Here is a 16,773-nt window from a genome sequence, read left to right as displayed (position 1 = left end):
CTATATTTACCAGACCTTCTATAGATTTCCTGCATCAGATTCTGTCCACACCTTGTGTGTATGTATGCACTCTTAGCTGCATATGTGTGTCTTTATGAATGAATGTGTCCATTCTGCCTTTAAGTGGTAATAAAGGTTGGTTCTCCATAACATGATGAATCCTCCCTCAGGCTACAAATCCCTTCTTCCCAGTCGTTTGAATAGTGAGCTGGTCCCACTAGATTACACCCCCCACACCTTGAAGTTCAAACTCATACTAAATGACTTCCTTGTTCCTGTGCAACCTTTTTGACTACGGTGTTGAAAACCAGGTGACTTGCCCTCGGGCGAGGCTTTATAAAGTCACATCCTGCATGAGATCCTTGTGGGCTAGCCTGGGTGTCTCAGACTTATGTCTAAGAGGTTTATCAGCTCGTGCCTCGGAGATTAGTCAGTGCTTACTACCGGGGTGATTCCACTTCAAACTGTACCTTTCAAGCCATTTTAGAGGCTATACTTGCTCCTCTCAAAAAATGCAGAACACTAGAAATGAAAAACCTCACCAGAATGATTAAATGAATACATAACTTTATTTAAATAAATGCTTTGTCATAACAAAAAAAAAAGACAAAGGTTAAAAGAGTACATAAATTACAAGTTGAATAAATATTACACAGTGATATTCACTTTGATAATTTGAGATTTTTTTTTCTTTTTTTTCTTTTCTTATTTGTTTTTATGTAGTTCCAAATACTGACCATTTTATTTCCCACTGTCCTCCAGCCACCGATGGGTCCATTTTCACAAGCCAGTGAACACCAAATTATGAAAACCAATTGTATTGACTCATTACATCCAGAAAGTGTTATGTACTCAGAAAAAAAAGCTGAACTGTCGTTACTGTACTACTGACGTATGAAATGTGAGTTTAAAACCAAGTAGGAGATATGAAACCTGAGGAAGTCACTACTCGCAAATGTGGGAAACAGGAAGTCACTGACACTAGTTGAGAGACCTTTTCTTTTAAACCTCAAGAAACAAATACCTGGAACATTGAAGTACACACACACTTGATTGATCCAGACAGTGAATGGTCCCAGATATATTTCTGACTGGAGAGTATCAAATCAAACTCTTCTCTTGGTTCCAGTATTGCATTCCCCAGATTTCCATAACTCCTGGTAACTGTCTTGCTAACTGTATCTATTGTCATGCAATTGGTGACCCCATATCGGGGAAGTGGCTAGGCCCTGATTACGACCACCGCCCATGGCGCTCACTCTTCCTCTTTCCTTTTCCCCTCCGTCTCTTTCATCTCCCCTCTCTCTATCTCATCTCTGTGCAATTGGCCATGAGAACATCTCTAGCTGCGTGTTACTTTTAAATCTATTTTTTTCCCTAAAGGATGTTGCTGTATTGGAGGTCCCAGGCATGGGCTGCACAGCCCCTGTCGACAAATATTACCTCAAAAGCACCACCTTTAAAAGGTAAGCACAAGATAACACAACATTTAGCTTTTGTGGCTGTTTTTTTTTTTTTTTTTTTTTTTTTTCTTGTTCCACCAACTTCATGATACCACATCTTAGGACGTCGTTGTGTGTCAATATCAATAGTGAGTAACTGAAATAAGTGCAAGCTGCTTTTTTTTTTTTTTTTTTTTTTCGAAAGTGGTATTGGGGATTTGGTGTTGGAAGTGGGGCGAGGAGCCTTGATAATATATATTCACAACCTGGAAGCCATTTAGGATGCACATTATCATTTCTTTTGGAAGGTTGATTTACCTCCAAGCATCCCTTGGCTTCCCCCTCTCTGGCAATCATATACATTGGCATTCACGTGAAAAACAAAAGCAAGAATCTTAGCTTATTGGTTGTCGAAGAAGCGGGAGGTTCAACTTGACTGCGGTTGCGCAGCAGTTCCTCGCACATCATCCTTATCGTCCAGAATTGCCCCGAGGTACAGGCGGAGATTACGAATGGATTCGCTATGCGTTGCTGACACCATTTACAGGACCTACACCACATTCATTGTGCTTCTCTTAATCGGAACTAAACCTAGACCTCTTGATGGTTGTATCAGGTATCAGCCGCGGCGGGGAGGGGGAGGGGGGGGCTCAGGGCTTCTTTCTGTGCCCCGTTTGATTTCCATGTCACTTTCACGTCACTATTTAAATGTGTTTGCATGTAGGAAGGCACTGTGACTTGCACACAGAGAGAAAACAACTCTTAAATGACCCTGTAACCTTTTTGTTTCGATCATGCTCCTCATAGATGTATAACATGAAGGCATGTAAGCAGAAGGCTTCCAGAAGGTTAGCTTCTTTGACTGCCCTGTATAGTCTAATGACTCTTGGTCATTCTCCTGACAGGCTACAAGGACCTATTCAAATTCTTTACAGGCTAAAATCGTCTTTTTTTTTTCCAAGCACAATTACATTGTTGTCATACTATGTTTCTACAGGAAAAAACAACATTCAATAACTATATTTAAAAGTAATGTAATACACCATGGTTACACTGTAGTAGCAGTACTGAGGGGAAACCACTTGATAAAGGAACATGGCTCAAAAGTGGGCGGTCTTTACTTCACTGAAGGCAAAGAAAACAGCACAAACAAAACCATACAAAACTACACTTCACACGACTGAATCAGAGAAGCAACTGGCCCCCCGACTGACAAGTTCGATTACGCACTCGACTCGAAAAAAGATCGAAGTCAAACTTGAGTCCCCATCGCTTAAGCTGAAAACACTTTATTCCGCCGGTAGAGTCAGCGCTCTCTAAGCTCTGTGTCGCCCTGCATGGCAGTGTCTGTTTAAATAGGCACAGTTGGCATATCAGGCTATAGCTACATTGTCGAAGAGCCACTTACATAGGTTCATGTGTGACGATCTGCTCACTCTTTTGTTTTCCAAACGCTCCGTGTCCCGAGACATACTTTACATCGGTTATAGAGAAGGCCAGCCCCAAGACCACTTCAAGCGCTAGCAATACTTGTTGTGACAAAATCAAACAAAAGAGAAAGAAAAAAAAAAAAAAAAAAGGACATTCTTTTTTTGTAATAGGCTCCATCATACACCAACACAGGCGGATACATACCACACACACGCACTGTACACATACACGCATTCATGCACGCATCATTTTGTGAAGTTACACATATCTGAGCAGGTTCCCCTATTCATAAGTGCTCTGACAGAACCACATATCCAGATAGAGTCAACTGTTACAGCATATCCCTATCTATTGTTTCTTTTTTTTTTCTTTTGGAAAACAGACAAAAAAAAAAAAATACTCTGCCAATCATCAGTTCCACAGTGGCATCATGTTCCACAGCCTACAACTGATCTGTTCTCAATCAATGTGCCTGATACTTTTTCTTTTTTCTCTCACAATGATTCTGTGTTAATTTTACATCATACAAAGTGTTGTATTGAAACTCCCAGCTTCTATAAAAATATATCCATTGGGTGCATATATTTTCATGGATCTGCAGCCAGGGGACCCGCCTCATACGAGGGGTCCCGTGAGCAATAGTCAAGGGATCTAGTAAATCTTCTGGGACTTTTCCCCTCATTTGGAGATGAGTGCTTGGTCAACAACAGAAAAGAAAAGAAAAAAAAATACAGGTGTCTTTTTTTCAGCCTGTTCTTTCGTTTGGATTTTTTTTTCTTCCTTTTTTTTTCAATTTGAAAAAAAAAAAAAAAATCTTGAAGTGAACGGAGGGCGGAGCATACAGATGTGATTCAGAGAGGAGGCGTGGGCCCTGGGTCACGTGGTGGTTAAAGGTGGGTGGGTAAGGGCGAAGGGGTTGGTGGGGGTCAAGGGTGGTCCTCCCCTTTTTCACTCGTTGTTGTTGCTGCTCTCCAGGTCTTTACATTGAATGTCCCCTCCGCTGTAGTCTGTGCCAGGGAGCTGAACGCCGTACTTGTCCACACACCAGCAGATGCCTCGTTTGCGCCCGCGAGATGGCTTGCACTGTGGGCAATAAAACATGATTATTAACCTTTTGATGAAAACAGGTACGAGGTTTTGAAAAAGTGGTGAGGGTAAAGGCCTGGTCATACCAGAAAGTGGCACAGCAAAATTGTATTTGCACATCTTCGCAAAATAGGCTACTAGCTTGGTAACATAAAGTGCTTCAGGGATGACGTATTTTTGTAAGCCGACCAGGAAGTTAGCATCGCCCTGGGTTCCCTCGACAAAAAAAAACAATGGGATTTTTCAATTGGGTTTTGGATTGTTGCAGAAAATAAGCTCTGTGGCAAACACATGTTTATGATACTTACACATTTTGTTCAGCAAGATAATCTTTAAAAATTAACACCACTATATACATTATATATATATATATATGTTTTTTTCTTTTGCGTGGGTGTGTAGATATCTTAATATTTGTATTTGTTCTGGTCTGTCATATTTTTGTGAATCTTACTGACCAGTCCTTGATACATGATGTTTGGTTTGATTATCTTCTGTTTACCTGTATTCACTGCTGTATTGCTGATTGTATGTCTACATCTCTTCGGTTCAAATAATATTGAAAAATAAAAAAATTTGATCACAAAAAAAATAATATTTGGAAGGCTTTCTTAGTGCAAAGTGCAAAGACTTTTCTGAAGCAAACCCACCTGCTTGCGTTTGAAGAATCCTTTTCTGTCACAGTTGGGAAGGTACAAAGACAGAGCCATGACACGAGAAGTGTCCTTCATTCCCTGAATGATCCCATCCAGTTTTCTCCTGCATGGGCCCTTTGGGGAAAGACAGAACAAGGTTACAAAAGCTGTGCAAAGGGACTGAAATGCACCCTCACTTCTCAAATTATAAGTCTATTAAGATATAACAATGAAGGTGTAGCTTGCATTGCTATATACTACCACTAGGAGTCACCAAAGTCATAAATTCTACAAATAGTGGCTTTAAAAACAATACAGGTTCAAACTAACATTGACTACTTACAAATTCAGGCTCATGCTTGTCGATGGGCAGAGGGGAGTAGTCCATGGGGGACCCCATGGAGCGCTGCTTGCCGAGCTTCCTCTTCTGCTCCTTGCGCAGCGCGTGGACTTTTTTACTGTTCACAATGTCTTTGGGAAGGAGTGGCACTTTAGCTGGCTGCAGCTCCTCAGTAATCTCTGTGGTAATGGCGTCCTCATGTTCTCGAGACTCACGATCTGCAATGGAGCAAATCAAATATGGTCAATTCATGTCACACATTTAAACCCACAACCATGCTGCAGCTTCACATCGATGCATTGACATCTTTATACGTGTTTGATCCTTTCTTGATTGGCAATGTGTGACAGATTATTTGCAATAGAATAAAACATAAGGTGAGAATAAGGTGTTTGGCACTGACTCACTCAAGTTGTGCCTGGCCTCTGCTGGAAAATGCACCCGATTCGACTGTTATCAGGCCATTAAATAAGCGTTATCAGTCACTATAAGTACCATAGATGTGGGTTATTAGGGGCCTACTATGCCTGCAACGTAGTAAAAATGAAAGTGAAACTTAAAAGCAACATGCTCTACATGTTGTAAAACTGAATGAAACGTCACGTTTTGAACACAAACAAAACGTCTTCTTTAGGTTTAGGCAACAAAACTACAACTTTTTCTAGGTTTAGGCAAAAATCAGTTAGGTTTGGGCAATAAAACTCCAACATATTTAGGTTTAGGTAACAAAACTACAAATTTTTAAGGTTTAGGCAATAAAACTACAAGTTCTTTAAGTTTAGATAACTACACATTGTTATTTTCACATGGGATGCAAGCTGCATTAGAATAATTTTGGCCACTTGGGGGCAGCATAACAAGCTCTACTGTAAATTGACATATAATCACCATATACTGTAAAGTTGCTATGAACATGTTAGCAAACAGTTGCCTCTTAACACATCTCTTTAGCTGCTAAATGCACCACTTTGTTCACCAGCTAGACGCTAACATTGTCTGACTGCCGTTTGGTGCTGGGCAGATAGTGATAAGGGGATTATCAGAGCATTTCTGCTATGAACAGCTGCCTGCTGCAACTGGAAGCCAGATTAATGAAATTCTTGTGACTGAAACAAAACAATAAAGTTGTCAATGAGCTGAAAGGTGCTAAAATGCTTTGTAGAGCCGAAGGGAAATGCAAAGTAAACAGTTTGATCCTTTGTTATATATAAAAATACTGATTAGAGCGGCTTTAAAAGACATTTCACAAAGTTATTAATGATATTCATAATGGTCTTGGAGATAGTTATCTGTGTCTTGATGAAGAAAAAGGACAGTGCAAAATTGAAATCTGATGTTTGGTTCTATTTTGTGGTAAAATGGTACTGATAAGACAAAGACCCATGGGTGACAATGTAAACGGTTTGCAACAAACTGGTAAAATCTGTTTATAAAAGTCTCCGAAAATGTAGCTGTTTGTCAATGCACTAGAAGAGAGAAGAAGAAGAAAGGCACTTTATCGATCCTTGAGGGGAAATTCTATTTTTTTCACTACCTTTTAAGTGGAAATTTCCAACCATGTATGTTTATTTAATCTCCAGAGTCATTTCGTGATGAAACTTCGTCGTCGAATTTAATTTGAACAAGAGCATAAAAATTCAGGAATGTAAAATGTCTCTGTAAAGGGTAATGCCTGATCTAATAACAGTCATCACAGACCCATAATCAAGTATTACGAGGACCCAGTAAAATGTAAATGTATGATTGCAACATTTTACAGTCAACTGAAAAAAAAACAATCATTTGCTATCTGCATAAATGAGAGATGTGAAGGCCTGCGGCTTGTTAGTCCTTCCCACGTGAATACAATACCAGGTGCTTTTCCCAGGGGTTTGTGCCACCAACTGTTGTTTGCCATTTGTTTATAGAGTAGGGGAGGCTGGAGCTCCAATCAACAGCTGATGAACTTCTACAGCTAACAACCACCCACCAACCCCCTTACTCTCTACTCAGAACAGTTCTGGAAAAGTCATGCTAAAACACCCGTTCATGCAACGCCAGTTAGAGCTGATCTGCATCCATGAACACAAGTGACTTCAATGTCAGTGCGTCACGTTGATCTTAAAGTTAGTTGAGGTCACACATAAACACAGATACACAGACACCAGGCAGCACATATTTGTGAGCGTACAGTCCTCTACAGTCTGAGGAAACTGCATCACATGTTGCATGGCTGCCTCCACAGTGCCTGGAAAATTTGCTAACACGTTATCTGGACTGCTGTACTTCAGCGGGGACTATAAGGCCTCTGAGTGTCGTAACGTTTACGGCGATGTGTCCCACATTAAACTGATTCAAATGTCAAGCTGAGGAAATTCCAGTTGCTCCGCGGACTCGTATAAATGCCTGTACATTTCTGTCACATTTTATGCGCCTCTTAGACGTAATTTCAGCTCCCCCAGGGGGCACTATAGTCTCTTGATAGGATGTTCACAGGTTGAGGTCCTTTATCCTTTACCTACCCCCCCCTCGTATGTTTGGGGCTCAGCCTCTTAAGCCTGGACCCCCAGCCAGAGGTTCTTTGAGGGCACAGAAAGAAGCCCTGAGCCCCCCCACCCCCCCAAACCCCCTTTGGCTTAGCTGTACCATAAGTACAGAGTTATTGTGGGGACTTTGCCAGGCCCCAACTGGCCGAAGCGATGGTGCCAGTGGATGACCCTGGTTATATTTATCTGACAAGGAAACCCGCCGTGGTGCACAGGGCCAGACGCACTGAACCAGAGAGGAATGTTGGCTGCGGACTCTAGGCCAACTGCTGCTGAAAGACAAATCAACTTCAATACTCGGACAAGAGAGAGAATAAGCTGGAGAAAAAAAAAAAAAAAAGATTTAACAAGTTGCCATAACTCGGCTGACTGGCCTGTTAGTACACAGCCACCGTAGAGAAAGGCAGTGAGACGAAACAAGGACACGAGCTCCGAGAAACTGATGTTCAAAGAGCCTGACACAGCATGAGCGTCTGGAGTCTCTGGGAGGGGAGGGGTTGAAGGGGGGGGCAGGGTGATTACCAGAATTGGGTCTTTGGCTTCTGCGCTGCACTGCCGTCTCTTTGAAATTAATCTCACAACTCATGACTTGGCAGGCCTTGGTTTGTGTTTAGATATGTCCTTGTGTCTCCCCGCTCAGACTACGGGGGCTATTACTCGCTATAAATAAATACGTCAAACGAGCATTCCTATGGACGCTGTGCATGTGACCGCTGTGGAAAAACTCTTCGTTTCTGCAGCACAGTCCAATAATTTCTCAGGGCGCTTGATTAAAATGCCACATATTTGGCAATGGAATATGCCGTCGAAAATAAGGGCTGTGTTTTTTTTTTTTTTGGAACGTGCATTCTTGTTTCGTGTGTAATCTCATTTGAGCATATAAATGGCCGGACTAAGAGAGGTCTGAGCCGTGGAACATCAATTCTATTCACCTTACAAGTCAGTCACTTTGAGAAAATGTCTCTGTTAGAAACATAGGGTAGACAAAGGTTTTTCATTTAAAGAAAAAAAAAATGATATGGCTTTTGTGAAGACAATGGTTTCTGACTTGTTTTTTCTCCACCACTCAAAAAAAAAAAATCACCAAAATTCATCTTTTCTTAAGTGGGCTCTTCGGCGCAAGCCACAAAAACTCAGTTTTTCCATGCTCAGGGTACCCAGCTTGTAAAGGAGGCTTACAGGGTCTGTGTTTAACTCCTGAAACTCTGCCAAGACGCTGGACGGGAGCCAAGTGAGCCAAGTCATGTGCAGCTCTTCCATTCAGCTGAGCCCAAAGCTGTGCCGCTATCTCTCTCTCAGCCTCCGCTCGAGCTAAAGATTTCATTAGGACGAGAGGAGCGGAGTAGCCAAAGGAGGTGCACCTGATACTCCTCTGTTTAAAAATTAACATCTGCACACAATTATGCTTCATGAATATCCCAAGTTTCTTACGGGCGACAGTCCAAGCATGAAAGATAAGCTGCTCCGTCTTCTCTCCTCTGGATCTTTAAGACTATAATAATACCATTTATAGTAAATAGCAAAAAACAAAAAAGAAAGCCAGGACAATAGATTCTCCCACCTTTCATTGGATTTCCAAGCATTACACCACGTTTATGTCCTGCCTTTGATTAAGAGCGTCTCTGTGCTGCATCTGAAATTACATCTTTACAAGATGTAAGAGAATGGACGTGCTGTTTAATCGCATCAGGGGGGTAGGACAAGATAATGTAGGGACAAATGAGCCTGAGGGCCTGTGTCATATAAGGTACGACGTTAGTAAACCATCCTTCAGCCTCAGACTGCCTCCGCTACTTAATATTTGAAAGCAAGGCCATGGCCTGGTAACCCTGCAGTTTCTAGAGCAGAAAGGGAGGTGTGAACAAACCAGAGGAGTTATGCAAGTCGCTGAGGATTCGTGTGCAGCAACACAAAAGTTTGCGAAGGATTGTGGGTCATAGAGGCTTCTTTAACCCATTTGTGCCCGCAACTGACATTTTTAATTTCCTTTGGTGGAAGGGTTCTCTGGGCTCGCCTAAGCATAAATGTGAAGACATGTCCAAATCGGTCAAACCGTTTTAAACCGCATGTGTCACCGCATGTGTCAAGACTTTTTACCAAACGGAACAAATGTTGGGGCATTCTTCCTTATCATACTAAAGATAGTCTTTGTGCACAAATGGGTTAAACTTTTTGCAAAGTTACCACTGCTGGAACACTTAGGTAGCAAAATGATTTGCAAATAAAAGGACAAGCTTAGTATCACTAGAGTAAAATGTTACGGCACATGTGGACAGTTGCATTGTCATATAGCGACAGATAATATACAGCCTCTGCACATGACTTGACAGCAGAGCACAACTCCCGGCTACATGAGAAGGCTGAGAGACTGACGACTGAAAAAAAGAAAGGAAATATGGGCTTTATCAAATATTCAGTCCGTGATGTGCATGTTTGACCACCCCCCTTATGTCCTGTTGTTTCCATGAAATGTCTGTTGTTCGACCCTGGTTGCGTGGTCTCAGTCAGCTTCTGAAAAATGCAGGAAATAACTCTTCCCACGGTATTGTGCACACAGAATATGTTCATTGCAATCAAAAAGTTTCCTGCTTTTCTGAATGCGCGCTATAAATAGCAACAAGAACAATTCAAGGATTATAAATCACAAAAACAGGACTTATGAGAGGATGCAAAACCTTTCCAAAGGGGGGGAAATGCTGCCGTTTGGTGAGCAAACCTTCTGACCTGTTTACAGTTTCCGCAGTGCAAGTAAATGCTCGATTCATGTTGCAACCGGACATGTGAAAGGCACATTATTATCAGAGCACGGCGCACGGCTCTCCTACTGTACATTCTTAATTTTGGTCTGAGGTCTCATCCTACATCAGAGTTTGGGTTTTTCAACAAGCCACATGGACGGACGCAACCTCTTTTTGGGTCGCCATCACCACAACACAATTAATGGGTGTGACGACGTTCTAACTCCCCAGTGGCAGAAGCAGCTCTTTTGGCGACAGTCGAGCGCTCCTGGGATGTACAGTACTGTGCAAAGCGGATCTCCAATCAGCATTAAAAAGAAACATCACAGTGGGCAGCAAAGTTCAACATTAATTAATGAATCAGTTTGCAGTATAACATTGTGAATATCCAAGAATGAGCAAACCACCTGTTTATGTAACATGATATGAACACCTTTTGATGTGACACATTTTTGGAATTCGAAACTTTTTCCTCTTACGCTTCTAAGTAGGGCTGTCAAAGTTAACGCTATAATAACGTGTTAACAAAAAATTGTTTTAATGCCACTAATTTCTTTAACTTGAAATTTTTTAGGTTTTAGCCAGTTCAGTTTTAAAGCCAGAGTGAAGATACTGGTATCATATGAAACTAGAGAAAACCTTAGGAATTCATTGGTACCGACCATGTCATACTAGCTTGTTGAGAAGGAGGCTAAATAACGCTCCAAACTTGCGCTAAATTTTGGCGAAGGAAAAACTGGCATGGGGTCCTTTGACCTCTGACCTCAACTGATGTGAATGAAAATGGGTTCTATGGGTACCCACGAGTCTCCCCTTTACAGACATGCCCACTTTATGATGAAAGGCATAGTCAAGTCAGCACACTGACACATTGACAGCTGTTGCTGCCTGTTGGGCTGCAGTTTGCCATATTTTGTTATGCTAAATGCAGTACCTGTGAGGGTTTCTGGACAATATTTGTCATTGTTTTGTGTTAATTTCCAATAATAAAGATATACATTTGCATATAGCAAGCATATTTGCCCACTCCCATGTTGATAAGAGTATTAAATACTTGACAAATCTCCCTTTAAGGTAAATTTTGAACTGATAAATGTGTAATTAATTTGTGATTAATCACAATTAACTATGGACAATCATGCGATTAATGGTGATTCAATATTTTCATCCATTGACAGCCCTATTTCTAAGTCATCAAAACTAAGAATCAACAATGGTGCAATTTCAATTCTTACGAAGTATTGAGGAGGGGAGCGCTATTCAATGATCAAAGACAAACTTACCTACTGGGACAGGGAACAACAAAAGCTTCACCTGTCCCACATTCTCAGACAACGGCGACATTTCTCCAGTCCCTGGAGCCTCTATTGTTTTCCAAATCCTCAGAAACTCAAGAGGCCCATTCCTGCTCCTTTTTTCTCGCACCATGCTAGCATGTAAACCAGGTGTCGGAGGTGAGATTACAGTACGCGGATCAGGTGTAAACACGACATGTGACATCACTTTGAAAGCCCAGCATGTGGCCATCTCCTGCCTTTTATTGAATCACATGCTCCCGGCATATAGAAAGACTACAGCGGAGAGCTGATGTCTTTCACAGCTGTTGCCACCAGCGGGCTAGGTGTCAGTGACCAATAAGCTGTACAAATACCACTGTAAAGTTTTACAGGGAGAAATCAGGCAAGTGTGCCAAAAAAGGTTATGTGCTTGCCAGCGACAGCTCCGGTGCTGTAGACTGTCCCTATGATCATACAGGATCAATGTCACATCTAAGAAACCGTGTTTTTTTTCTTGCATCACATTTTCCACGAATTGCGTGCTTTTTTTTTCTTTCTTTTCTTTAAGTCCTCGTGCGATATCTTGACAAAGTGACCTTTCAAATAATTCACCCCAGCACCTGCAACAGATCAGTTGCAGCACGCTAAGCTCTCGCTGCACTGTCTCAGATGTTCAAGGTGAGACGGATGGAAAGCCACATACAGTCTTTCCTTTCGCATGAGCCCATCATGGAGCTGTCAGGCAGCTGGGGCCCCCACACGTGACCACCGGGGCTATATCTAACGTGGCATGTCCGTACGAGCACGCGACGTCTGCAGCAGACGGGGGAGAGAGGGCCGTGGCTGGTTGTCATTAGCCGAAACGTACGGGCGCCGTAACAGCGTCTTTTTACCGCTTGCTTGCTTTACTTTCTCAGCTATATGACCCGATAACCAGCTGTGTCAGTGAGGCTGTGGAGAGAAAAAAAGCAGATGGCGGCTCTCAAAGCTAAATCTAAAAGTATGTGATGACAAGTGATTCTGTATGCTGCTTAGACATGACAAGGCAGTGTGACCGTACATATGGGAGGCACTCTGGCAAACATCAGGAGTCTGACATGTGAAAAAAACTGTCTGGCAACGCGTTTAAAACTGCATCTACAAACACACATGTAAAGAGCCAAGACAAATGTAAAGTATTAAAGTTGTCAGTAGGGGCACCAGGCTTCCTGTTGCTATGCTAATAAGGGCCATAGTATTTCTGTCCATGTGTGTGTGTGTGTGTGTGTGTGTGTGGAGTATTCTGGATTTGGAACCACTCCCTAATCATCTTTTGTTTCTTGGCAAAGAGCAATCCGTTAAAACATAAGGCCCCCTTTCAGGAGCTTGAAGGACGAGGGGCCTGCTGCTATGAAGTCATATCTGTTGGCAAGCTTTCCGGGGTCTGATTCACTCGTAGGGGGGCTAACAAAGTGCCCCCGCAACACATACCACCTCCTGTGCCTTACAATCCAAGCAGCGACCCCTGGGATCACAGTGCGAGAGCAAAAAAACGTGAATTAATGCACCGCTGGGACACGAAACCCAGACGCAGGCAGAGAGATGGCCAGGATTCTTTTTTCTGACATGAGCAGTAAAGGGATGTGTATGTGTGTGTGTGTGTGTGTGTGTGTGTGTGTGTGAAAGGGGGTGGGGGTGGGGGGGGGGGGGGGGCTGTAGGATAGCAAAGATTCCTCTCTCCCATTGTTTGGCTGCCCCCAGTCAATATTTAGTAGGCTGCGGACACTTGAGCTCCTCCTCCCCGGTGTTTGGCTTTGCTCAGCTGGTGCAGCACACAAGACAGCTGCAACCCCACACCACAGGAAACCAGAAGCTCACCTCGCCAGTGCCCATCGGCGGGTATAAGCTGCCTCTGACAGAAGGCCCTTCAGAAGGAAAGAGAAGAGCCAGAGGCATTCTGCTGAATCACTGCGTTGTGACTGAGCAGCCCCGTGCGATGAATGCACCGCCAGAGGCAGGAGGAAAAGATGCTCTGATTACCTCTGTGGGCCAACAAAGAAGTCGAGTTCTGTGTGTGTGTTTTCTGTGTGTGTGCAAAGCCAGAGTGAGACTGCCTGAGGTGTCATCATTCACAACAATCACACACACAATGCACACCCAGACGCCCACACGGCCCCGCCCAAGTATACATAAGAGCAGAACACACACACACACACACAGAACTGAGAGCCTATAACTTTGTTTCCGATCTTTGCAAAAGACGTTTTTTTTGTTTTAGAACATTCATGGACAAACCACATTGTGCTGTGATGTCACTACAAGAGGAGAGGTGTCCTGCTCACTGGGGTGCAAACAGCCTAATGACTCTGTCAACAGCCCAGAATGAGCCCAGTGGCAGCTTATTTTATAGAATGAGGCATGTAGCCAAACCCCTTTGTGGTTACCACCTACTTATCTAGTTGTTGACAAGCTGCTGCTGCTGCTGCAGCTCCTGAGTGACAGACAGTGGACCCTGACTCTGCTTCACCAACAAATACCTTAAATCATTCAAGGCCATCCAGGCTCCTGCTCTCTTCCTCCCTGAATATCTGTGCGTCTTCCTCTCTTTCCTCTCTCACGCATGCAGGTTTAGTGGTAATCCGACTCTTAACACCACACTGTGGGTTATAGCCTGCAGAACCTAAATCTATCGAAATTCCGCTTTAACAAGACGCAACGTTTGCGGGAGTGTTCCTTCCCATGTAGTCTCTCCACACACCTCAATATGTCTGGATGGATTTCACGTCTCCAAGGTGCGCATGGTGTTGGAAAGGCGGACAAAAAAAAGGAAAGAAGCTTAATGCGCTCTGGCGTGAGGATGGAAAACGGTGAGGTTTGACAGACACTTGTTACACTGGTGGATGTTAAGGGTTGGTCATTTGCAGAATAAGCTCCGCTTTAAGGGGTTCCCACATTTTTCCCTCTTTATATAAATACACTATCATGGAGCGCACAGACTTTGCGTCAGCAGTGAAACCTCTTCAGACAAGAAGTGCGTTTAATAAATCGCGCTGCCCTAACATGGAACTATTTAAAACAGCCTGGATGGTTGTCAGCCAGCCAGCCGCTCCCGGGTCTCGGTGGTAGACCGCAGGTTGACAGCCACACTGCAGCCCCGCAACTTGGAGGCTCCAACTCAGCCGACTCAGAGACGCACCATGTGCGTTTTACCGCAGCGGAGCCGCCCGCAAAACACATTATTATAAACCGGCACCGTGCGCGCACTTTAACCGAACTGTTGGTTCACCTCGTGTTAAAGATCCATAATGAGCAGTGTCGTTACAGCTGGATGCTGCAGACAACCAAAGGTGCGTTAGTATGGAGAGGAGAGGAGAGGAAGAGGAGAGGGGAGGAGAGGAGGAATAAGCTCCTGCAGCCAGTTTAATCACGGCGGTGGATAAAAAAAGTTAATCAGATGGCACCTGAAACCATCTGTCAAACAAACAAGCGCTCTGTCAGAGAGCACCGGCTATACTTCTACAACAGTATACTGTGAGGACATGGAACCACTTCCAAGGATGAGGCAAACATATATAGCAACAATAATGCCACTTTATCTACAAAAACATGATCATGAAGGATTGTGATTTTTCCAGCTCGGATCCCCACAGGACCGAGCAGGTTGTCCACCAATCGGAGGGTTGGTGGTTCGATCCCCTATTTGCTCCGGGTCACATGTCGATGTGTCCTTGAGCAAGACACTTAACCCCAAATTGCTTCCGAAGGCATAGAATACAATAAAATACAATACATATTTTGAAAAGCTTATAAAGCTCTGATTGGGTTTGGAAACTGATCTTTAGTCCTGAAGAAGCAGCTCGAGAAATCTGTCATAGTCCACAGCTCAGTGTTTCGCATAAATCCTAGTGTTGGTGCCCAGCATCCATTAAAAAAAAATAAATTAACACCAGGTGTGTGAGTGAGTATTTAGATTACATCCTGATGGGCAAAGTTGGCACCTTAGCTTGAATGGGTGTATGAATGGGTGAATGCTGACATGTAGTGGAAAGAGCTTTGAGTGGTCGGAAGACTAGAAAAGTGCTCTATAAATGCAAGTCCATTTACCATTAAGACAAGATCTCCTGGTCTATAGATGACACTCTCACATTCAGGTTGATCCAGAGCATGCATTCTAGTTCAGTGCGTGTCTCTTACCTATGGGCGGGTGTGCAGGTTTGTATCCTTTCTCGTTGGTGCACACTCCCCTGCCGTGGAGCAGCGCGTGCAGCGGCTTCTCCTCTCCGCTCCTCGGCAGACACCGGAGGCCCTGCGTGCACGTCCCGGTGTACACCCCGCACGCCTGACCCTCCGACAGGGCGCACGTCAGGCAGCAGCCGCAGCCGGGCTCCTTGACCAGCTGGCAGCCGACCGGGACCGGAGGGCACATGGACAGAGCCTTCTGGTCACACGGCTCGCACGGCACGTATGAGCCCAAGCAGCCGGACAGCCCCAAGATAAATGTCACCAAGAGGCAGAGACTCAGAAACATTGTTGGCCGTTCTCTTCAGTTTATAGCATAAAAAAGCTCAAATGCGAAGAGGAGGAGGAGGAGGAGGAGGAGGAGGAGGGGGGTGGAAGAAAAAAAAACAGTAGACTGGTCTATAATGAGCACAATGCCTCAGTCAGATAATCCGATTTTTTTTAAAGCTAAAGCCAAGAGTCTTTATCCTGGGAGTGTTGCTATCTGTTTCAAACACATTAATTACAGGCTTTTGCGCTCGTGCACCCTGCAACAAAACAAAATAATTCAAAATGAGTTTTTTTTATCCCGAGATGTTGTCCTCTTGCAGGAGGAATAATCTTTGCACCAAAAAAAAAAAATCTCAACTTGTCTCCCTCTTCAGTTTTTGGACTCCAGTACTTTCTCTCCAGCAGAAGTTTCCTGAGCAGACTGATCAACTGGAGAGCTGCCTTGCCTTTTTAAAAACAGCCGAGCCCAAACCCCTAACTATGAATACGCTAAACAGCAGGGAAGGGAGGCGCACTTGTTCCACGGCTTGGCAGGCAGCCAAACTGCTTTTTTTTTTTTTTTTCAGCAGCAGCAGCAGCAGCAACAGCAGCAACAGCAGCAGGAGGATCGCTCTTTCACCCTGAAGGCTGGACTGATGCCGAGGTGCAAAGAGGCATCAGAACAGCAGAGAGCAACGCAACCCTCATCATCCAAACATTTCAGTATACAGACAGTCAAAACCTGCACGGTCTGTCTGTCTGTCTGGAGAGCTTCACATGATTCTCCCCAAGAAGATCTTTAAAGTGCTCCACACTGCAAAAAAAAAAAAAA

General features: G+C 43.7%; 1 protein-coding gene across 1 annotated transcript; it reads right to left on the bottom strand.

Annotated features, from left to right (window-relative positions):
- Positions 1-681: 681 nt before the first annotated feature.
- igfbp5b (insulin-like growth factor binding protein 5b) lies at positions 682-15,981 on the bottom strand. The gene is made up of 4 exons (XM_037790850.1): positions 15,648-15,981; positions 4,938-5,152; positions 4,610-4,729; positions 682-3,956 (listed from the first exon to the last, which is right to left on the bottom strand). Exons 1-4 carry the CDS (start codon positions 15,979-15,981, stop codon positions 3,822-3,824), a joined length of 804 nt encoding a protein of 267 aa, XP_037646778.1. The 3' UTR covers positions 682-3,821.
- Positions 15,982-16,773: the final 792 nt, after the last annotated feature.

Source organism: Sebastes umbrosus, chromosome 13 (genome assembly GCF_015220745.1).
Source record: "Sebastes umbrosus isolate fSebUmb1 chromosome 13, fSebUmb1.pri, whole genome shotgun sequence".
Taxonomy (NCBI): domain Eukaryota; kingdom Metazoa; phylum Chordata; class Actinopteri; order Perciformes; family Sebastidae; genus Sebastes; species Sebastes umbrosus.
The sequence above is the reverse complement of the archived record's forward strand: the minus strand, read 5'-3'. Positions and strand labels throughout refer to the sequence as shown.

Coding starts and splice junctions, on each gene's coding strand:
- igfbp5b (XM_037790850.1), bottom strand. CDS start 15,981: ATGTTTCTGAGTCTCTGCCTCTTGGTGACATTTATCTTGGGGCTGTCC. Junction 4,730..4,937: donor ACAAGCATGAGCCTGAATTT/GTAAGTAGTCAA, acceptor CTTTCCCCAAAG/GGCCCATGCAGGAGAAAACT. Junction 3,957..4,609: donor GATTCTTCAAACGCAAGCAG/GTGGGTTTGCTT, acceptor TATTGCCCACAG/TGCAAGCCATCTCGCGGGCG.